The 24,309-nt window shown below is 32.1% G+C and overlaps 2 protein-coding genes across 2 annotated transcripts; both read left to right on the forward strand.

Annotated features, from left to right (window-relative positions):
• Positions 1 to 8,121: 8,121 nt before the first annotated feature.
• On the forward strand, positions 8,122 to 18,027 carry LOC106768261 (respiratory burst oxidase homolog protein A). The gene is made up of 14 exons (XM_014653309.2): positions 8,122 to 9,591; positions 9,815 to 9,974; positions 10,245 to 10,293; positions 10,850 to 10,963; positions 12,583 to 13,008; positions 14,343 to 14,729; positions 14,816 to 14,911; positions 15,205 to 15,320; positions 15,681 to 15,848; positions 15,964 to 16,123; positions 16,317 to 16,517; positions 16,655 to 16,783; positions 16,911 to 16,989; positions 17,222 to 18,027. The coding sequence occupies exons 1-14, from the start codon at positions 8,946 to 8,948 to the stop codon at positions 17,329 to 17,331; spliced, it is 2,841 nt and encodes a 946-aa protein (XP_014508795.1). The 5' UTR covers positions 8,122 to 8,945; the 3' UTR covers positions 17,332 to 18,027.
• An 818-nt stretch (positions 18,028 to 18,845) lies between these two features.
• On the forward strand, positions 18,846 to 20,392 carry LOC106768262 (late embryogenesis abundant protein At1g64065-like). Its single transcript, XM_014653310.2, has 2 exons — positions 18,846 to 19,154; positions 19,420 to 20,392. Exon 2 carries the CDS (start codon positions 19,589 to 19,591, stop codon positions 20,258 to 20,260), a length of 672 nt encoding a protein of 223 aa, XP_014508796.1. The 5' UTR covers positions 18,846 to 19,154; positions 19,420 to 19,588; the 3' UTR covers positions 20,261 to 20,392.
• The last annotated feature ends 3,917 nt before the right edge of the window (positions 20,393 to 24,309 follow it).

Genomic DNA, 24,309 nt, shown 5'->3' on the forward strand with positions numbered 1-24,309 from the left:
AACAACAACATATAAGTATTTATGTAGCAAATCATATTCAAATTTTTTAAATTATGTAAACGCTTATTAGTGTATATTTAAAACAAAATAATTAAATCGGTTTTAAATACTTTATAATACAAGCTTTTTATATATAAAAAAACTCATTAAAAAATATTTAAACTATAAGATCATAGTTCTATGAATTAAATCCTGAGGTTACATAAGGATCGGCTAAGTTTTATAAAATCACAGTTCTAACTTTACTTAGTCCGACCATTCTTATACACTAAAAACTTGCATTAAAAACAGCTTAGAATTTATTAATAAAAATATAATTATGTCTAGATTTGTAAATAATAATTTTTTGTTAATTAAAAATGTCAATTATCTTTACTTAATTTTATTGATTCTTGTATGAAAGAAAAAATTACAATAGTGAAATTACTGATTATTTTAATTAATACTACTCTGGGCATTTATATATTTTTGTCCACTTTGTTCAAAGTAGAATTCATTTTGTAGTGATTAATGTGATATTAATTTTCGTAATTTATGTTTAATTTGGTCTTTTTGTGTGACGTTGTCTAAATCGTTAGTAACGGAGTATACATATTAACAACATTGCTTAAGTGGTTGCTTACACAGTCAATGATTGTTTTTCTGGCTTCGTCACCTACAATGCACCACACCACTACCGTGCCAATGGATTCTTCTTCCTCACTCGTGGATTTTTACCCTTTCTTTCTCGTTTTGATGCGTTATTACTTGTTAATTTTGTTCAATCTCCTTTTGTTATCACTGATTTTTTTTTCCTTGTTGATCTAATGACACTATTATGGGACAAACCCTTTGCCCACAAGGAAGAGTAAATCCAATTTAAAACTTTAAACAAGCTCATGCAATTTCCTCCATGCTTAGATCTTCCAAATTGTCGGAAACTAGTTCTCATCGGCAATCCACCATGACCATGAGTTTTACAAGTTCAGAAGTTATTAAAGAGGCCATGTATGCCAAAAACAAATATATCATTTAACATTGTTCACTTGTATACTCTTGTTAACATTTAAATGTTACAAATAAATCAAATTAAACACAAATTACAAAAATTAAAGCCGCATTAAACATTTAAAGAAATAATCTCATAATAAACAAAATTAAGAAAACAAGAAAAAAATGGTATTGAGTTTTTTCTTTTAGTTACCCGTTTTTCAATTATGTGGAGGATGTTTTGATATTGTGATATTATAAAATACGTGAAACCTACATTTTTTTGTATATATTTGAGATTGAAGTATATATATAAAAAAAAAAAATTGAAGCGAAACTTCATTTGGAAGACAATAGCCTTATGACACGCGGATTCACATTGAAGACTACACTTTTGTACTGTTCAGATAATGACAAACTTGTTTTTATTATGTTTGACTTTGTGAGACCTCCGAAGAACACAAGTCTTCCTTCATGCAAATCTTTATTCTTCGCAACAACGCGTGGACTACGTTTAAACATCGACCTTTTCAAACTTTGCAAACTCTTATTATTATTACTTTATATTAGTTAAGATCATCAACACATATAATATAATATATACTATAAACTTCATCTTACTAATTAATTTTATAAAAGTATATTTAATACAGTATTAGTTGCTGATAGCATCTATCTCTAACACTTAGAAATAAAAATTGGTGTAAATTTGTGAATATTTTTATATGCACCCTCTTAATAATTGAAAGTATTATGTAGACAATGCGAGATTATTCTACAAAAAGCGTATTTGCTCCACAAACTTTTCAAAACATAAACATTTTAATTTAATTGGTATTGGAGACTTAATACATCGCTTTTTTCTAGATTATGGTGCCACAATAATGTTTTTCATGGTTCACTTTTTAGAACAATATTATGCGGCTTGAATATTGTATGTCTCCATTTCACACTGAGTCGATCATATAACAATGACACGTGTGCTCTATGTCATTAATCACATGATTTTGGAATTAATGGTTCAAGTTTTTCCACCCTCTCATTCTCATATATAAACAGTGAAAGAGAGCTGCATTTTGGGGTTATTATAGTTTCTTGAGAAGACAAACTTTACAATAATAACAATAATAATGCTTGAAAAAGAACATTAGAATTACACTACTACAACTTGAATATGAAAAGAGTTTATTTAACAAGGTTTAGTATCTGCAGAAGCAGTAAATTTATGAGTGATAAAGTAAAAGAAAAGAGAGATTCTAAGTTTAATTTTTCCTACTAGCATCGGAGAAGATATAAATATGTTTTTAAGACTATTATATATATAAAATTTCTTTGATATATGTTTACGTTTTAAATTATTAAAGTACATTGAATTTATTAGATAATATAAAAATCTTATATAGATTGTTTATTTCATTTCTACTTATTTTCAAGCTCATTTCTAGTTTTTCTTATAATTATTTAATTTTATCCAATTTTTACTTTATACTATTATTTAATATTTACTATAATTATAATTTCTTTTATATTTGACATTGAAAACAAAACTTCTTTTCATATTTTAATATATGGTACTTGATAATATTATTATTATTATTTACTAATAATTTTTTATAAGAAATATTTCATCAATATTTTAAACAACAAACATTTATTTGGAGAAGATAAAAATAAGGGTAAAGGTACATTTTTAAATTATAAATAAAGATAAAAAAAAACCACAACCAAAATATAGTGTATGTACTTTATTATGACTTTTTATGTCATTTTTGGCCTTTTATAGAGTTAGATTCTATTTTTTTAGTCTACACATTAAGTATTTATTTCCAAAAGCTTTTGATCTTTAAAATTTTACAAAGTGAGTTGGGAAAATACTACAATTGAATTAATTTTTTTCTCCAAATATTTTTTTTTTAGTGAAAATGAATATTTCTCAATTATCACTGTCTTTGATGAAACTGGACAGCATCACTCACTCGACAACAACATAGTGTAGTACAAACAACAATATAACAACAACGATCAAGTGGTTGAAGAGGATAATCATATATGAAATTAACATTTATTTTAAAGCAGTGTAACTTTCTTATATTAGTTATTAATTAATATAAGAAGAAAATGATTATTAGTTTGTAGTTGCAGGTGGCAGCAAGAGAATCCAGAGAACGATGGAGAAATGGAAAGTGTGGGAAAACGATGGAAAGACTATTATTATTGATTTTTAGACATCAATTTCTTCGTAATTGATTAAAGGAGGAAGTTATATGTCGTGTGTTAGAAAGTGAAATATAGCAAATAAATTGGAGACTTCAATTACAATTAACAACATTAAAAAGTAGCATTAGTTTCTCCATTTATGTCTATAATCAATTTCCATTTTCTTTTCGAAACATGGGAGTTGGTGAGCATTGACTTCAAGGATTTCCATGGCCCACTTCCCTATATGGGCCTTATACGTAACGCTCTTCTAGAAGCCCACCTATCTCTAAATTCTCCATTTTCTTTTTCTTTTTTTACAAACTTTAATGTAGCATGAATAAATTATCTCCTTAATCACATTACCACCACTTCACTTTCTAACAATCTATATGAAAAATATTATCATCGCATTATAAAATACATTGTATTATCAATTAAAGATATTAAATATAAAGTTGGGCGCATTTCATTTAGTGGATCTGCCATATGGCAAAGTGTTTATCAGGCTTTCTAGTGTATGTATTAGGCTTTATTAGAGATAACATATATTATTAAAAGTAAAATTGAAAATTATTTCACGTAAACGGTGATAATTTCGTTATATATTATTACCGATAAAAGAAGTTTTCAACTTTTTTAAAACTTAATCTTTGTAAAATTTTGAAGAGGTTCTGTCCAATTGCGTTGATTTTAAAATATCGTTAAACATTTTCTTTTAAAAAAGGAAGAAATTTTCAGCAATCAAAACAAACTGAAAGAAGGTTATAATCACAAATATATTTTATATGTAATTTTTTCACATTTATGTTTCTTTTCTTTTCCGTCTCTTGTTTAAAGAAAAATATGCAAAACAATAAAATTTCTCATATAATCAAGATTTTTTTTTTCAAAAAATAATAATAATTAAAACCTTCCCTTTGTAATTTATAAAATTATTACCTCTGTCTATTCAAATAATTAAATTGGATGTCGTCCAACAATTATTTTTAAATAAAATATATATAATTTTATAAAGAAGGAAAATAGAAAATGTGATTAGATAAATCGTGATTCTATTTTTTTTTTTTAATTCATGAAATGATTCATTTTGAATTAATTTCGTAGTTAACTTAAATTTATAATGAAGGTTAAAGTGGACATCCAGACAGATGAAATAGGGTGGAACAAAGATTTTATTCATCCGAGTAATATACTCTTATCTAAATACATTTTCTAATATTTTAAAAAAAATAGTAATATAATATATGGAAAAATGAAAAATAGCGGGACAAAAGAATTATTAAAGTCCCTATCCAGCACATGCGAACAATTTAAAAGTGCAAACCACGAAACATACCCTCACTTTGAAATCAAATCATGTGTCTGAAAAAACACTTTTCTCATCACTGAAAAAACCTATATTCTCAAACTTTTATTATTATTTTTATATATCTCTAGTTAAATACAATTATTGTCATTGTATGTTATTTTATTGTACCGTGGGCTGATTAAAAATGGAAAGATTATATCAAATATATCATTTATAAATAGTATTAATAATTTCTTAAACATTATACGATAAAAAAATTATTTGGTATTAAGTCCCCCACCACCTGAAAATAAATTTATCGTCTCTTTTATTTCAGGTTATTGCGTTTCTTCCACTGATGACTGACTTCATCAGGTTTGACCACCATTTGTGGCTCACGTTTTAGTCTAATAGAGTTTTCCAACAGGCTTCAAGAATTTAAAACTACAGGATATAGAATAATTGTAATGAGTGTACCATAGAATTATTTGCAAACTACGTAATTCAAACGGTAAAAAAATAATTACAATTTTCGATTGTTGTTTTTCATACTAAATTTTATTATTTTGAAACAGCCACATTATATTTCTACATAAGTTTATCCCTTCCCTTAAGTTCAACGTCAAAGACCAAGTCATTATAGTATCATTTAGACACTGGACTGTTTTAGTTATATATATATATATATATATATATATATATATATATATATATATATATATATATATGGATAGAGCAGTGGAGATGAATTTGTAAATGTTAAAAGTGTTATATCGGTTATAGATAATAATTTAAATTATGGATGCAAATTTGATTTTACAAACTAATTTTGTGACATTGAATTAGATTTTATTGAGTTTTTGATATTTTCAAAGATGGAAAAAGTTAATTTAGCTTGTATAATTATTAGAATCTCAAATAGTACAGTATTTAGTCGGTGTCTTCATTATATTTTTAATTGACGTGATAGTAAAGGTCTGGTGTAATCGGTCGAACTAGTGAGTGGTCGACCTGGTGGTACCTGAACGAAGGTCAGTGTTTGTGTTTTATTAACTTCGTTTTTATATAGTTTGACTTCGTTTCTGAATATTGTACAGTCTCCTGGTATCACTATACCGACCCACCACCAGACTGTGTGGTCGACCACTAGATTTTTACTGTCACATCACGTTTGTCCAATTTGATGACAAATCTCTATTTATTTTAATTTTACAAAAGTAGAAACCTAATTGAGACATAAGTATATATTTATTTGAGATTTTAAACGAAAAAATGACCACCAAAACATTAAACCGAAAAAAAATGTGAAAAGAAATTAAGAGAGTAGGTGAAGATGGGAAAAGTGATGGTGTTATTTTCCCAACCGAGACTGAACGATAAAAAGATTCTGAAATTCCATAATTGTATGATTCTTCAAAAGGAAACCCTAATTCAACTCAATTCATATGCCGCAATAGTTACGGTGGCAAAACAAGTCAACAATAATTTTAATTAGGTGAAACTGCCTGCATGGTTCTTCCTCTGTTGTGTTGTTGATAGAAAAAGATAAATAAATAAATAAATAATAATAGTAGATTTATTTATTTATTTATTTATTTTTTTTCATAAGTTTTGTGTGTCGTATATTTTATGGTAAAGGGGTTTGGTGGGTGATATTTTTCAAAAGGTATTTCATTACATTTTCTTCGTCTCTCTTTTGTCTGTTATTTTTCTTATGGAAGATAGGCTTCTGTGAACATGAGAACAAGGATTGCCTTATGGTACAAGTTAAATACATTATATTAAAACCTTTCATATTAGTTTCAAAGTCAACATGAAATATAAACATCTAATTAAAACTTACTACAATTCTCAAATATTTTTCTCTTACAAAATAAACTCACATCATTTATCGAATCTCACCTCATGCTCCCCTATTTTTGGCTTTAAATATATGCTCTCGTAATTATTTTTTCTGCAATTGCTATATATTACTATGTCTTTTCATACTTGTGCTTACACTAAATGTTACTCATAATGTGGAACTAAGCTCTTTTATCCATTAATACGGGTGATTTCAATTACAATATAAGAGCACTTTTATTAAATTTTCAATTTTACACCTTAGTTGCGGAGTTTTAAAATTGAATTTTTCGTCCACTATTGATTATTAATTACGTTTTTCCTTTTATTTTTTTTTATTTTGTTTTATTTCGCATTGTAACCATCGCCTATCTCCATGCCTGAGGTCAACTTATGATGAGATGTGCGTTGAGAACCGTTTGACTGAAGCTATAGAAGAAGAAGATGAAATAAAATAATATTATTAATATACATATTTTTAAACAGCATTATTTTAAATATTTCTAAATCAGAAGCTAACCATGTATTGAGTTTTTAAATTTTAATACGAAATGATATTTTTTTTTTAATTTTAATACAGTTTAATCTTCAGATGTTAAAAATAAATAAATATATTTAATTATGTTAATTTTATTTTACATGTCAAACATACTGTAATATCACATGCATTTCAACGAAAAATTAGGCATGTTAATAAATTACAGAATGTTAAATATTGAGTAAATTTCTCCTTCGATTAAAAAAAACAACAGTTGTACAACTTTTTTTCTAAAAAGTAACCACATAATTTCAGTTTCTAAAACAAATATGTTTTCTTCTAAATGTCCCATATAATACTCTCATCCATTTTTTTACGTTTGAATTATGTTGAAAAGTATTCACATAAATATAAATCGAAATATAAAAATAACATTTTTTAATGATCTTTCTTCAACTTTGAGATTTGTTTACCCTAAATCTATAAATTCTTTGTGTTTCTTATATCACATTAGAATATATTAGAACTACATATTTGTATGTAACACATACCTTGATTTAGATTTCTTTTTATCGATAATGTTAATTGGTAGTCATAGTTAAATTTACAAGTTTTCTTATTCTTTTTTACAAACTCACAAAATCAATCTTATATATTATCTAATTTATTAATGAAAAAAAATGAAGTCATAATCTTTTTTCATCTTTTCTTTTAACTTTATCACTAAATCGTATTTATATTTGTTCCATACTTAATATTCATTTACACTTAATAACATTATCCTTTGCAGCTTCATCTCTTTCTCCCTAATGTCTTATATGAAAGCATATTTATTGAAGTCTCGTCACATTTATTGCATGTAACCATACTTAATACACTTTTTGAGATCTCCATATTTAAACTTTGATCATATATTTATGAGGTTACTTATTAATGACATCAATTTATGTGGCGAATCCAAACAGTATGTAGTTCTTTTATGCACGTGTTGGCGATTTTTATTATGGTATTAAAAAATGTTATTGTTGTTAAACTATTTATAAATTTTAAAATGAACTTCTTATTAATATTAACGTGATTACAGTTCAATTAGTAATGGTCTAGCTTAAATTTAATATAATTATTCTTAACGTTAATTTCAATTTTAGTTTGATCACTCAAGTTCTTGATGGATTATTTTGGAATCGTGGATTGGTCAACAGTTTAGTTATTACTTTGGTGAGATAGTCATACTATAAAGGTGTATACTTAAAAATAAATGGAATTTGATGAGTTGATAGAATGGTTAAATATGTTGTAATGGAAAAAAGCTTGTTGAAGAAATGTGTTATGGAAAGAAAGAGAAGGGAGAGATTATGACACTTGACTACGTTCCATTGTTATTTATTTAGAAAAGTGGAGGCGTTCTTAGATGATGTAGGTGTATGCATGTGTATGGATTAAATTTGAAGATAAAAAAAAAAAGGAGAGTATAATTAGAAAATGCATGTAGTAAATAGAGAGGAAGAGTTAAAAAGAATAGATAGTGGGTTGAGTTGACAAAAGTGATATCTGCCGTCGCCTAAAAACGTCTGTAAGAAGAGGTCCCACTAGCGTAAAATAGAGATATTCCCTTTCGTTTTCCAACCCAGCACAAGGTCACTTCCACACACTCTCCCTCTACTTCTTCTCAACCCTTAAAACCAAGCCACACAAACACAACCATTAAACAAAGAAATCAAACCCCAACATCTTATAGTGCTCATACAGAGCCCTTTTTCTTTAGCTTCCACCTCTTGCGTATAATTATTTTACTATACTTTAGAAACATTCCATCAATTTCTGTTCCTCTTCTTAATCCCTTCCATTAAATAGGTCCCCCCCATTAACAAATACAATACATCCTATTATTTTCTCCTGCAAAACCCTCCTTCTCTTCTTTCTTCGCATTCACGCGTTGATCACGTCCTTGTCTCATATATTATCGACGCGTTATTCCTCTTCGTCTCTCTTTCCTATTGCAAACTCAACTTACCATAATCCAATTTCCAAAACAACTTTGCTCAACCACTGCTCCACTTTAGCCACGCAACACTAAATGCATTGCATAACCAATTTAGCTTCCCTTTCCTTTCGAATATAAAAAACACACACAAATACTTAATTTCTTCCTGCCATTTTCTCTTATCAATGAGTGCTATTGCGAGGCACGAGCGCCGATGGGCGTCCGACACTGTTCCCGGAAGACCCACTGTCAGCGCCGGAACTTCGCCGGGAACTGATTCCACCTCCGCCGCGGAGGAGTTCGTGGAGGTTACTCTTGATCTTCAAGATGATGACACCATCGTTCTTCGGAGCGTCGAGCCAGCCTCGGTTATTAACATCGACGACGGCGTCGCCGGCAGCGGATACGAGACTCCGGCGTCGGTATCGAGGTCGCCGACGATTCGGCGGAGCTCGTCGCGGGGCTTCCGGCAGTTCTCACAGGAGCTGAAGGCGGAGGCTGTGGCGAAGGCGAGGCAGTTCTCGCAGGAGCTAAAATCGGAGCTACGGCGGTTCTCGTGGAGCCATAGCCAGGCTTCGCGCGCGTTTTCGTCTTCCTCGGGTCCTAACGGCGCCGGAGGTGGATTCGAAACGGCGCTGGCCGCTCGTGCTCTCAGGAGGCAACGCGCGCAGCTTGATCGCACGCGCTCCGGTGCGCACAAAGCGCTTCGCGGTCTGAAATTTATCAGTAGCAAATCGAATGGTGTTGATGCGTGGAACGAGGTGCAGAACAGCTTCGATAGACTCTCTAAGGATGGATTTCTCAATCGGGCCGATTTTGCGCAATGCATAGGTCTGTTTCTTTTTTCGAATCTCGCATTGTTTGTTTAAATCTTTTGATTAGTTTATTCTACAGAGTTTTCCCAACCCTCCCTGTTTCATTGCATTGAATTTTCATTGCTTGTTTCGATTTTTATGTTTTGCATCAATACTCTTTCTTCCGGTCGCAACTGCTTTTTCCATTATATTTTTTTCAGCTCAGGGAGTTGTATGTTTTTTTTTTTTTATCTCTGTAGGTATGAAGGATTCGAAGGAATTCGCTCTGGAACTGTTTGATGCTCTGAGTCGTAAACGAAGATTGAAAGTTGACAATATCAACAGGGAAGAACTGTTTGAATTCTGGTCGCAAATTACTGATCAAAGTTTCGATTCCCGGCTTCAGATCTTCTTCGACATGTAATTATTCGGTCATCATTGTAGTAATTGATGTTCCTCTGTTTAATTAATTAGTGATAAATAATCTTCCTGTGTTTACTTTCCGTTATTTAATTATGCCCACGACACCTAATGACAAATTAAGCACAGCATTGTTAAATGTCACTGCATATTTGATTTAATATTTAAATGTCCGTCAAAGCGTTGATGATTTCTTTGCTTGTAAGTTGTAATGCAATTATGATCATTACGTGCTTTGTATTTTAAAATATATCTTGGTAATATTCACAGGGTGGACAAGAACGAGGATGGGAGAATCACAGAAGAAGAAGTGAAAGAGGTATAGAAGACTTTAGTTTTATATTCCGAAATCCAACTGAAACTAAATCTTTCACATTTGTTTACAATTGAAATTTTATTTTAATACCCTTTTTTAATCAATATGTTGTTCTTCTTCATATTGTGGACGTAGTACGTTGCTTACATATGGTGTCCACTTGCGGTTTAATAAATCAACATTAGGCTGGATTGGTTGAACTTAATTTAATGGTTACTAAATTAACTGCTTCCAATATTCAATGTTCTTACTTATAACGTTTCCCAGGTTCTAGAACGTAATATTAATTAGTTGGTGCATATTCAAGAGTTAGTGAACTATGTCTTACTTTTTCGGCTTTTGTCACACATATGGCGCTTTCATTTTTCTTATTTTACCAAATTCTTGGAATTTATAATGAAGACGTTTTCAGTGGAGTTGGTGGGGGCATAATTGTCATTTTAAGTTAGTTTTTTCTTTTGTCCCCACTATTATTGTTTTCTTAATGTTGAGTCAAAACTCAAAAGTTTTTGCATTAAAATTTTTATTAACCTATTCGTTTCGCAACTATTGATTACAGATCATCATGTTAAGCGCTTCTGCAAATAGGTTGTCCAGATTGAAGGAACAGGCCGAAGAATATGCAGCTCTTATCATGGAAGAGTTAGACCCCGAAGGACTTGGCTACATCGAGGTGGGAAATCTTTATATATTCCATTATAAGTATATTATAGTTCTATCAACACATGCATACATAGAGTCAAAATAGTGTGCTCATATTATTTTTTTCATTAAAAAAACATACAAATAATTATTGATAGTGTATGTATTGCATGATAAACGGGAATAATTCATTACTCAAATTAAGTGATTAAAATAATGGCGGTCTTAGTATATTACTCAGACTTGGTATATGGTTTACATTATTGTTTTATATAATTTCCATAAAACTACTAAAATAGAAAACACAAGTTTTTCCTTTCCTTGAAGTGCAAGGTTTTCCTCGACATATTACGGGAACAATTGCTCTAGCAATTCCAAATATAATAACTTATTAATCAAAAATAGAAATAAACAAATGATATGGTGACAATTTTTGCAATTATTATAAGCAGAAAAATAAAATAAAATTTCAAATTAAACAGCTCTTAAATTTTAGAATCAAATAGGTTTTTAACGAGTATCTTTAAAATATATTAAATAGAATAAGTTTTAAGTCGTTAATTAATAAAATATTGGATGTTTACAAAAACTAACACCTTTACACATTTTTTAAACCATGCTTGTTTGTTTAGCCGCATTACATATAGGTTTGTGCCCATTAGTCAACAGATGAGCTAAATTGTGAATTAGCAAATCATCCGACATTTAGGAAAAACCTATTATTAGTATTAGACTAATAGGGTGCACTCAACGTGCAATCTCATTTCTTCATCCTTTTACTGTGTCAACAAATTTAACAGTAAACTCCATTGGAGACCACTTTGTTCCTTAATACGAGATATAACTAAGCCGTTATCTCCAATAACTCAGTTCCTTAATACATTGTTACAATGACCTCTTTACTTCTTAGGCTAATATAAGCTTATTTAGAAGATATTCATTATAATTCTCGGTAGTGCTGGTATGTATTCAGAATTTTTAGTAAATATGGAAAATCCAAAGAGTGGATGGGATTGTAGTTATTCATGCTGATCCTAGCTAGAGTACTCTTAAGTATCTATGTCATAATAATTTTATTCACAAAGGCAAAGACTGGGAAGAGAAAAGATACAGATGTGAAATAACGCAGAGATAAAAGGTAAAAACACTGTCGTAAAAATGTTGTAGAAAGAGTATAATTCTTTCTATTCACACACACAAAAAAGGAGTATTATTCTTGTTCATAGAGAAATTTTATTTTTCCGTCATTCCTTTCTCAACGGTGAGCTAAAGAAACGCTATAAGGGGATAAATTAAAAAAGGATCAATGCCGATTTGTATCGTGGGCGAAAGACCGGAGAGGGGTTATCTTATCTCCCTGGCTAACAGCATTATTGACACTGAATCATATTCATGCCGAGTGTTTTTTCTGAGGTACATTTTTCATATGCTTCAGTTCCCAAGTTGCTTTTCTGCTTTTTCGCCAGTTACTCATAACTACAGAAAATATGTTAATTAGTGGGGTTTATTCATGACGCATCCACGCGTGATGCCTTCTTTTACTCTTGTGATGCTAATAATTATGTATGCTGCTGTCATGCTGAAATATCTCTACACGATTCAACTTTTGGTTGTTTTACGGCCTTTTTGATGGTCACTGTGTCATCGCAGCTATGGCAACTGGAGACGCTTCTTTTACAAAAGGACACGTATCTCAACTACAGTCAAGCTCTAAGTTACACAAGCCAAGCTCTGAGCCAGAACCTACAGGGGTTAAGGAAGAAAAGTCCAATACGTAGAATGAGCCGCAGATTGATCTACTATTTGCAAGAGAATTGGAAGAGACTTTGGGTTTTAACATTGTGGGCTTGCATAATGACGGGGCTATTCACGTGGAAGTTTATACAGTACAAGCGGAAAGATGCATTTCATATCATGGGTTATTGTCTTTCCACGGCCAAGGGTGGGGCTGAGACTCTAAAATTCAACATGGCCCTTATACTCTTGCCCGTGTGCAGAAACACCATAACTTGGCTCAGGTCTACAACCAAGCTGGGCTATGCTGTACCTTTTGATGACAACATCAACTTTCACAAGGTACGCAGTGCATTGGATGAATAGAGTTTGGTAATGCATTCAAATAGAACTCAACCAATTTGTGACCTTTAAACTACATAAAGTCAACTCTTCTCAATTAAATAAACATACAAAAAATGTTATATAAATAATCATATGAATATTAATCTGTAAATATTGTATATAAATATTTCAATTTTTATATTACATTCATTGAGTTGAAACATAATTTTATTTTATTATTTTGATATCTTAGAATTTTAAAAACTATTATGTATGTCATTGTTATAAGTAGTGCTATTTATAATAATTAAGAAACACTAAAAAAAGGTTAATATTAACTTTCTTAGAGTTAAATAAGAGAAACTATTTTTTTAAATTATTTAATTTGATAACCCAATTTAATCAAATCCATTTGATTGTATGGGGTTTCCAAATAAAAACAATTTTTAATTTGATAACCCAATTTTAATTTGATAACTCAATTATTTTAATTGATTTAAATTTAAAATTAAACTTAAACCCTAGACCACTTACACGCACTGATTCTTGAGTAATTTTTTGGAAAAAAAAACTTGTCACCTTTAAAAATATACTAATTTTTTAGACGAAAGAGAAAAAAAGATTAATATATATATATATATATATATATATATATATATATATATATATATATAAGATAACTAATTTACTGTAGTCAATACATGAGCATGCTATATAAAGATAAATATAAGAGACACAATGAATAGATAATGAAAACTTTATACATTCTATTGTAAGTTTAGAACATGTATGTGATAACTAGTGTAAAATTAATGGTTACCCTCCTAGGTATAAAGGGAAAACAATTGACAATTATCATAAAAAATAAGTTAAAGAATGCATATAAAAAGTAAATATTTTAAATATGTTTTAATTTTATTTATTGCATTTATTTTAAATGTAATTTTCTTTTATAATTTTAAATTAAAAATGACTTTTTCGTTTTAATGGTATTTCAATTTTGTTTATTTTAAATTCTTTATAACTGACGAACATATTTTATTAATAAGCACAACACTAAATTGGGCGAGTAGCATAAATTTTCTTAAATCAATAAATGCATATATTTTTATAATTTAATACGGAAATGATATTAAAGCTTATATTGGCTTAACGAATGAGAGTGAAATTATCTTAAAAATTTAACGATTGTACATAAAAAGTTAAAGTGCAGAAAAAAAAAAAAATCTGTTAGAAATAAAAATATATCAGAAACATAATAAATTTATGTTCGCTGATAGTTCGGTACATGATTTCCAGTTTTACTTATTGATGCTTATATGATTTCCAGTTTTACTTTCTGATTCTTACAGACAATTGCTGGGGCCATTGTGATTGGTATTATACTTCATGCCGGAGATCACCTTGCTTGTGATTTTCCAAGACTTGTAAGTACGTCTGAAGACAATTATGAGAAGTATTTGAAAGGTGTATTTGGTGATAATAAACCCAGTTACGGAGACCTGGCTAAAGGCGTCGAGGGTGTGACTGGAATTTTGATGGTGATTCTTATGATAATAGCATTTACACTTGCAACCAAATGGTTCCGGAGAAATCTCATTAAGCTGCCTAAACCATTTAGTAGGCTCACTGGCTTCAATGCCTTCTGGTATTCACATCATCTGTTTGTCATCGTATACGTCCTTCTTATAATCCACGGAACAAAACTTTACCTCGTGCATAAATGGTACCTTAAAACGGTATACATATTTCAATTATTTAGGATATCTTTCAAATGCTTTGTTTACCTGTAATTAGTGACTTACGTTCTGGTTTCCGTTTGCAGACATGGATGTATCTTGCGGTTCCAGTTTTACTTTATACGTCCGCAAGAATACTCAGACTATTTCGTTCTGGCCTGTATACAGTTCGTCTTGGAAAGGTTAGCTGATTAAGTGGACCAATAGTTAGGCTCTAAATTTTCGACTTCATAACAAACATGGTTTTATTACTTGTCTCAACTACTATTAAGTGCAATTGGCCTGGGCTAATTGTGAGCATCCAGACTCTAGAGTCATAAAAAGTAAACTAAAAACTGCCAGGTACTTCAATATCTAAAAAACTACTCTAACTCTATAACTTCATATAAATTAGTGCCAAATATAAATTGAACAGCATGCTAACTTCGTTTTCTCCCTTTTTCTTTTTCTTTTTTAAAAAATGGAAAATATTCAGGTTGCCATATATCCTGGAAATGTTCTCACATTGCAAATGTCTAAGCCTCCTCAATTTCGTTACAAGAGCGGACAATACATGTTTGTGCAGTGTCCTGCTGTTTCTCCGTTTGAATGGTGAGTTGCATTTCAATTTTAAACAAAAATATGTTTCATGTAGCGGTTTTACGATTTACATTATGCTTCATAATTGAGACACTGTGTACTGTTTTGAACAAAGAAATATGGAAAACGATACGAAGTTTGGAAAATGAACTTTCCTCTGCATTTTTACTATTCATAAAACAGAGATCGAACCGGTAGTACTTTTGCCCCTGATGATCAGACATATTGAATAAGAAAAGAAGGGAAAGTAAACTGATATTGCAGTTTATGAGCTGTTAGAAGTCTCGATTTTGTTTCAGAGTGAAACTTGTGAAATTTTTACTCAACAAGTATCGGTATCTAACAGTAACATGGGACAATATTTTGTGTCAGGCATCCGTTCTCTATTACCTCAGCCCCTGGCGACGACTACCTGAGTGTTCATATTCGGCAACTGGGTGATTGGACACAGGAGCTTAAAAGGGTGTTCTCTGAGGCCTGTGAGCCTCCTGTATCTGGGAAGAGTGGGCTTCTCAGGGCTGATGAAACCACGAAGAAAAGGTATATGTGGCACTTGCCATTTTCTGTTGTTGCTTTCTTATCTTTGGTCCTGGGAAAGTAGGGGAAAATAATTTATACATGATTCCAAGCCAAAACTTGTTAACCATTGATGCAGTTTGCCGAAGTTAAAGATCGATGGACCTTACGGTGCACCGGCACAAGATTATAAAAAATATGATGTTTTGTTACTAGTCGGTCTCGGGATAGGAGCAACACCTTTCATCAGCATTCTAAAAGATCTTCTCAACAACATCATCAAAATGGAGGAAATGGCGGTGAGTTCCAGCGGTTCATTGTATTAGTTAATGAACATTAAGACAGTAAAGTAGTTAATATTCATGTTATTCATAGCTTAACTCTGGCGTGTTATGTGTCGCATACAAATTGTCATGCTCATGAATATTATTTGAACATCTGTATGCAAATTTAGTACCACGAAATATAACTATCTGGGTTACTTTTATTCAGGATTCAATCTCTGATATAAGTAGAGGTTCAGACCTTAGTGTTGGGAGTACTACAGACTCACCATCTCTTAATAAAATTGCGCCAAAACGGAAGAAAACACTTAAGACCACCAACGCTTATTTTTACTGGGTTACAAGAGAGCAAGGTTCTTTTGATTGGTTCAAAGGAGTCATGAATGAAGTAGCAGAGCTTGATCAAAGGGTATTTAGTTTCTGCAGAAAATTTATTTCTTATTATACTTCCTCCCGAAGAACTTTTAGTATTCCTTGTCCCTGCCACAAAGATGAATAATGTTTTTTTCGCAATGGCTAATGTTGAACATCAAATTTGGACTTCAGGGTGTCATTGAGATGCACAACTACTTGACCAGCGTATACGAGGAAGGGGATGCTAGATCTGCCCTCATCACCATGGTACAAGCACTCAACCATGCCAAAAACGGAGTTGACATTGTTTCTGGGACCAGAGTAAGCCTTCGCGTTTCATTGTTTTTATGTATTATTCGCTATGTTTAGCATTTAGCCCCTTTTTAATGCCATAATCGGAGTGAGTAAATTTAAAACCTCGCTTACTTCTTTGAATTCCTACTACCAGGTGCGAACTCATTTTGCTAGGCCCAACTGGAAGAAGGTTTTCAATAAAATGTGCTCCAAGCACTATAATGGAAGAATAGGTTAGTTAGTCTCAATCAAGCGTATTTTGGTAGTCGGTAGACTTTTTTTTAACCCCCTTTTTTCAATGTCATCATTTGAACACGTCAAGTAAGTCTTAGATATTACAAAATTTTATTTATATGTCTCACTTTTTTATCTTTTTTTTTTATACACTTATCTCAAAATTATTCTTTCATTCTTCCTTTTATTTTCTCCCTTTACTGACATTATGGCTATCATGATTCGGATCAGGGGTATTTTATTGTGGTGCACCAGTTTTGGCCAAAGAACTGAGCAAGCTCTGCTTCGAGTTCAATGAAAAGGGTCCAACAAAATTTGAGTTCCACAAGGAGCACTTTTAAAGAATTTGGGCTGAGCACTCCCAAATGTACTAAAAGTTAACAGGGTCATCTCAACTTAAACCCGTCATTTTAGTAACTTGGCGTGGTCATATTATATGATTAATATTCAACAAGTAAAACCTTTTTGTATAGATGTGAAGCATTGTACATAGAGCCAGCAAGATTGCTTGGCATTTCAGTATACATGTGGCCTCATAACTAAAGAGATAAGCGCAGTGGTACTGTCCACCACCTAGAGTGCGATACAACTACATTGGAGATGCTGACCTGATCGTGGGAGCCACATCAACTGTTGGCAGATAGATCCACAGTGAATTGGATATGGACATTTTTGAAAAAGATAATAGAAGGTAAAGGGACTAAAGAATGTGGCTGGGATACCTTTTCAAGAGCAACTTTCTCATTTTTCCTTCCAGGGGATTCCAGGAATTCTTGAGAACTCAGAGTGAGGCAAATGAATCACCTCTACTTCTGCTTGGGTTCTAACGGGGAGAAGGGGATTATACATATCTATGTAAATGAAACCGGTATAGTGTTTTCCTTTTTCAAAGTGATCAATAGTTTTAACCTTTATTTATTTATTTGATTATATACATGAAGTAAAACTATTGGTTTGTGAACACGACTTAAACTATTGAGCCACGATGATATTTTCTGGTGCTCATTTAGTCAATGCATATTAAAATTATCTGCGCAGAGTTTACGAACCAGATCAGGAGTATATTAATATCAAATTCTTCAGTAAGGTTCCATTTGGGTCATGTTTTCGGCAAAGACTTTGAATATGATTTAAACACGTCCTCAATAAATGCTACTCGAATCCTCGTTTGGATGCAAAGGATGTGCGTGAAATAAACTCAAGATGCTTAATCTCTTCTGCATAATGGAGAAGGGGTTTGTTCAATGTCAGCTGTAATGAAATTGTAAATACACAACTGTATGCGCCATTTGAAATATACAAAATTTTACATTACAAATTACTATTTTTTCTCTTGGTTGTTGATTTTCTGACCTGCATGTCAGAATTTATGAAAATAAGAAAAAAAATATTAAACACGTTACTAAAGTTCTTTGTGATATTATTAATCTTATTATATATTGTGGAGCAATTTAGAGCAGATGGCTCGGCGCATAGAGAGGATCTAGAGTATGAATACATTTTTATTTAGATCAAACATCCGTATGATACACTAAATGCACAACTGATAAAAGTACGTCTTGTGTAAAATGCAAGCCCAAAGGGCTCAAAGGGTTGAGTTCCACCGTTTTTGTGAAATGGAAGAAGGATTTATGATATCTCTTTGACCGATTCACCGTGTAAGGGAAACGATATGGATAAAATGGTGGGGACTATCAACATTAGAATCATGTGGGATAAGTTTGATGACTTGAATATTAATTAACTTCCCCATCAAAGAGTTAAAATTATTTTCCAAAAGAAAAGCTGGGTCTTCATGACCAAATCAAAACATATTTAATTGCCACATTTCTCAACGGCGAAAATCGAAAAGGTAGTGGAATGAAACTGGCCTAATTTTTTAGTTTGTTACAACGCATTTGCTGATCCAATACTCTGCACTGCTGCATTTCATATTCCTTCAGGCCGGATGTGTCTTTTCCCTCACTCCTATTTCTAGAATCCTTCAAAGTCACTACTCTTGAATCATCATCTCAATTTTTTAGTCCATAAATCAAGTACATTTATCATTCTTTGCCTTTAATTTAAGTAACTTCCCATTTAGTCATCGGTCAAGCCGTGCAAATACTGGAAACGCGTTCAGGAAAACATCAACCCATAATTCCTTAATTCTCAATACCTCAAGGTCAAGACAAATAACCTTTTTTTCTTCTTTTTACCGTTTCTGATCAATACAAGATTTTCAACCAAAAACTTCAAATTAATTGCACAAAAATACTAATATTTATTCATGTGGTCACTCTCTTATCATATGTGTGGAGATCGAAAACCACCAACATCTCATCATATATATATATGTATACCTGAACAACAAGATTTTATTAGTATTCAAGACAAAACAAAAAATGTTATATTTAATAACTAAATTTATCATGTCAATTACATCGCAGGTGCAGGAGACAGAGTTGTCGCTATCAACGTGGAATCAACCATTTGAAGACATTTCATATTGGAAATTGATCTAAGTACCCACCACCCATTTGCTAGTAAGCCATAATGTATAGTTTCAAGAAGACCATCTCATACTAAGTTAAATTCCCAGTACCATCACAAATCAGCATGGCTCAGCAGAGTCCTGATCAGCAGATCAAGCCCTTGGCTCCATTCATATCATCATCCCACTTCAACTCACAAGAAGATCAAGACTACGCATCCACACACAGAAAAAACATTCGAATAAGAAAGTTTATCCAGTGCTGCGGTTGTGCCACTGCAATTGCTGTGCTACTTGTGGTCATAGTACTGGTCTTGGGCTTCACCGTTTACAATGTCAAAGACCCCCAGGTGAGGATGAACGGGGCTACCCTTATCAGTGGAACTTTCGCCAACGGTGCTACTGACAACGTTACGATTCTTGCTGATATATCTGTGAAGAATCCAAACGCTTTTACCTTCAGATTTGAAAACGCCTGGACCGATGTTTACTATAACGGAGAGGAAATAGGTGATGGTGAATCTCCACCGGGGAAAGCCAAGCCCAGAAGAACCATAAGGGTCAACACCACCATGGAGATTATGGCAAAGAAGCTTCTGGCGATTCCAAATTTGGATACTGACCTAAAGGATCAGGCTTTGAATATCAGCAGCTATACCAGGATTGATGGTAAGGTCAAAATACTAAACATTTTTCCGAGGAAAGTTGTGGTTGAGATGAATTGCACAATCACATACAACATCACCACTGGGTCGATTAAAAATGGTGACAATTGTCTTGGAAACGTTGATATTTAGGTTGGTTTTGATGTTAATTCTTTGTGAAATTTGTTAGGATGATGATAGAAGTGGAAAATAGCTAGTGTTTGTAGGTTGCTCAATTTTCTGCAGTTTAATTGTATCTGATTATGGATATATGATTTGAGTTAATCCTATNTAAACCCTAGACCACTTACACGCACTGATTCTTGAGTAATTTTTTGGAAAAAAAAACTTGTCACCTTTAAAAATATACTAATTTTTTAGACGAAATAGAAAAAAAGATTAATATATATATATATATATATATATATATATATATATATATATATAAATATAAGATAACTGTGATTTCAAGTTTATATTTTGATGGAAATATCACATTTGTTCCTTTTTTATCTATTTGTAAGATTTTTTTGGTACATTCTATTGTAAGTTTAGAACATGTATGTGATAACTAGTGTAAAATTAATGGTTACCCTCCTAGGTATAAAGGGAAAACAATTGACAATTATCATAAAAAATAAGTTAAAGAATGCATATAAAAAGTAAATATTTTAAATATGTTTTAATTTTATTTATTGCATTTATTTTAAATGTAATTTTCTTTTATAATTTTAAATTAAAAATGACTTTTTCGTTTTAATGGTATTTCAATTTTGTTTATTTTAAATTCTTTATAACTGACGAACATATTTTATTAATAAGCACAACACTAAATTGGGCGAGTAGCATAAATTTTCTTAAATCAATAAATGCATATATTTTTATAATTTAATACGGAAATGATATTAAAGCTTATATTGGCTTAACGAATGAGAGTGAAATTATCTTAAAAATTTAACGATTGTACATAAAAAGTTAAAGTGCAGAAAAAAAAAAAAATCTGTTAGAAATAAAAATATATCAGAAACATAATAAATTTATGTTCGCTGATAGTTCGGTACATGATTTCCAGTTTTACTTATTGATGCTTATATGATTTCCAGTTTTACTTTCTGATTCTTACAGACAATTGCTGGGGCCATTGTGATTGGTATTATACTTCATGCCGGAGATCACCTTGCTTGTGATTTTCCAAGACTTGTAAGTACGTCTGAAGACAATTATGAGAAGTATTTGAAAGGTGTATTTGGTGATAATAAACCCAGTTACGGAGACCTGGCTAAAGGCGTCGAGGGTGTGACTGGAATTTTGATGGTGATTCTTATGATAATAGCATTTACACTTGCAACCAAATGGTTCCGGAGAAATCTCATTAAGCTGCCTAAACCATTTAGTAGGCTCACTGGCTTCAATGCCTTCTGGTATTCACATCATCTGTTTGTCATCGTATACGTCCTTCTTATAATCCACGGAACAAAACTTTACCTCGTGCATAAATGGTACCTTAAAACGGTATACATATTTCAATTATTTAGGATATCTTTCAAATGCTTTGTTTACCTGTAATTAGTGACTTACGTTCTGGTTTCCGTTTGCAGACATGGATGTATCTTGCGGTTCCAGTTTTACTTTATACGTCCGAAAGAATACTCAGACTATTTCGTTCTGGCCTGTATACAGTTCGTCTTGGAAAGGTTAGCTGATTAAGTGGACCAATAGTTAGGCTCTAAATTTTCGACTTCATAACAAACATGGTTTTATTACTTGTCTCAACTACTATTAAGTGCAATTGGCCTGGGCTAATTGTGAGCATCCAGACTCTAGAGTCATAAAAAGTAAACTAAAAACTGCCAGGAACTTCCATATCTAAAAAACTACTCTAACTCTATAACTTCATATAAATTAGTGCCAAATATAAATTGAACAGCATGCTAACTTCGTTTTCTCCCTTTTTCTTTTTCTTTTTTAAAAAATGGAAAATATTCAGGTTGCCATATATCCTGGAAATGTTCTCACATTGCAAATGTCTAAGCCTCCTCAATTTCGTTACAAGAGCGGACAATACATGTTTGTGCAGTGTCCTGCTGTTTCTCCGTTTGAATGGTGAGTTGCATTTCAATTTTAAACAAAAATATGTTTCATGTAGCGGTTTTACGATTTACATTATGCTTCATAATTGAGACACTGTGTACTGTTTTGAACAAAGAAATATGGAAAACGATACGAAGTTTGGAAAATGAACTTTCCTCTGCATTTTTACTATTCATAAAACAGAGATCGAACCGGTAGTACTTTTGCCCCTGATGATCAGACATATTGAATAAGAAAAGAAGGGAAAGTAAACTGATATTGCAGTTTATGAGCTGTTAGAAGTCTCGATTTTGTTTCAGAGTGAAACTTGTGAAATTTTTACTCAACAAGTATCGGTATCTAACAGTAACATGGGACAATATTTTGTGTCAGGCATCCGTTCTCTATTACCTCAGCCCCTGGCGACGACTACCTGAGTGTTCATATTCGGCAACTGGGTGATTGGACACAGGAGCTTAAAAGGGTGTTCTCTGAGGCCTGTGAGCCTCCTGTATCTGGGAAGAGTGGGCTTCTCAGGGCTGATGAAACCACGAAGAAAAGGTATATGTGGCACTTGCCATTTTCTGTTGTTGCTTTCTTATCTTTGGTCCTGGGAAAGTAGGGGAAAATAATTTATACATGATTCCAAGCCAAAACTTGTTAACCATTGATGCAGTTTGCCGAAGTTAAAGATCGATGGACCTTACGGTGCACCGGCACAAGATTATAAAAAATATGATGTTTTGTTACTAGTCGGTCTCGGGATAGGAGCAACACCTTTCATCAGCATTCTAAAAGATCTTCTCAACAACATCATCAAAATGGAGGAAATGGCGGTGAGTTCCAGCGGTTCATTGTATTAGTTAATGAACATTAAGACAGTAAAGTAGTTAATATTCATGTTATTCATAGCTTAACTCTGGCGTGTTATGTGTCGCATACAAATTGTCATGCTCATGAATATTATTTGAACATCTGTATGCAAATTTAGTACCACGAAATATAACTATCTGGGTTACTTTTATTCAGGATTCAATCTCTGATATAAGTAGAGGTTCAGACCTTAGTGTTGGGAGTACTACAGACTCACCATCTCTTAATAAAATTGCGCCAAAACGGAAGAAAACACTTAAGACCACCAACGCTTATTTTTACTGGGTTACAAGAGAGCAAGGTTCTTTTGATTGGTTCAAAGGAGTCATGAATGAAGTAGCAGAGCTTGATCAAAGGGTATTTAGTTTCTGCAGAAAATTTATTTCTTATTATACTTCCTCCCGAAGAACTTTTAGTATTCCTTGTCCCTGCCACAAAGATGAATAATGTTTTTTTCGCAATGGCTAATGTTGAACATCAAATTTGGACTTCAGGGTGTCATTGAGATGCACAACTACTTGACCAGCGTATACGAGGAAGGGGATGCTAGATCTGCCCTCATCACCATGGTACAAGCACTCAACCATGCCAAAAACGGAGTTGACATTGTTTCTGGGACCAGAGTAAGCCTTCGCGTTTCATTGTTTTTATGTATTATTCGCTATGTTTAGCATTTAGCCCCTTTTTAATGCCATAATCGGAGTGAGTAAATTTAAAACCTCGCTTACTTCTTTGAATTCCTACTACCAGGTGCGAACTCATTTTGCTAGGCCCAACTGGAAGAAGGTTTTCAATAAAATGTGCTCCAAGCACTATAATGGAAGAATAGGTTAGTTAGTCTCAATCAAGCGTATTTTGGTAGTCGGTAGACTTTTTTTTAACCCCCTTTTTTCAATGTCATCATTTGAACACGTCAAGTAAGTCTTAGATATTACAAAATTTTATTTATATGTCTCACTTTTTTATCTTTTTTTTTTATACACTTATCTCAAAATTATTCTTTCATTCTTCCTTTTATTTTCTCCCTTTACTGACATTATGGCTATCATGATTCGGATCAGGGGTATTTTATTGTGGTGCACCAGTTTTGGCCAAAGAACTGAGCAAGCTCTGCTTCGAGTTCAATGAAAAGGGTCCAACAAAATTTGAGTTCCACAAGGAGCACTTTTAAAGAATTTGGGCTGAGCACTCCCAAATGTACTAAAAGTTAACAGGGTCATCTCAACTTAAACCCGTCATTTTAGTAACTTGGCGTGGTC

This window comes from Vigna radiata, chromosome 7 (genome assembly GCF_000741045.1).
Source record: "Vigna radiata var. radiata cultivar VC1973A chromosome 7, Vradiata_ver6, whole genome shotgun sequence".
Lineage (NCBI taxonomy): Eukaryota > Viridiplantae > Streptophyta > Magnoliopsida > Fabales > Fabaceae > Vigna > Vigna radiata.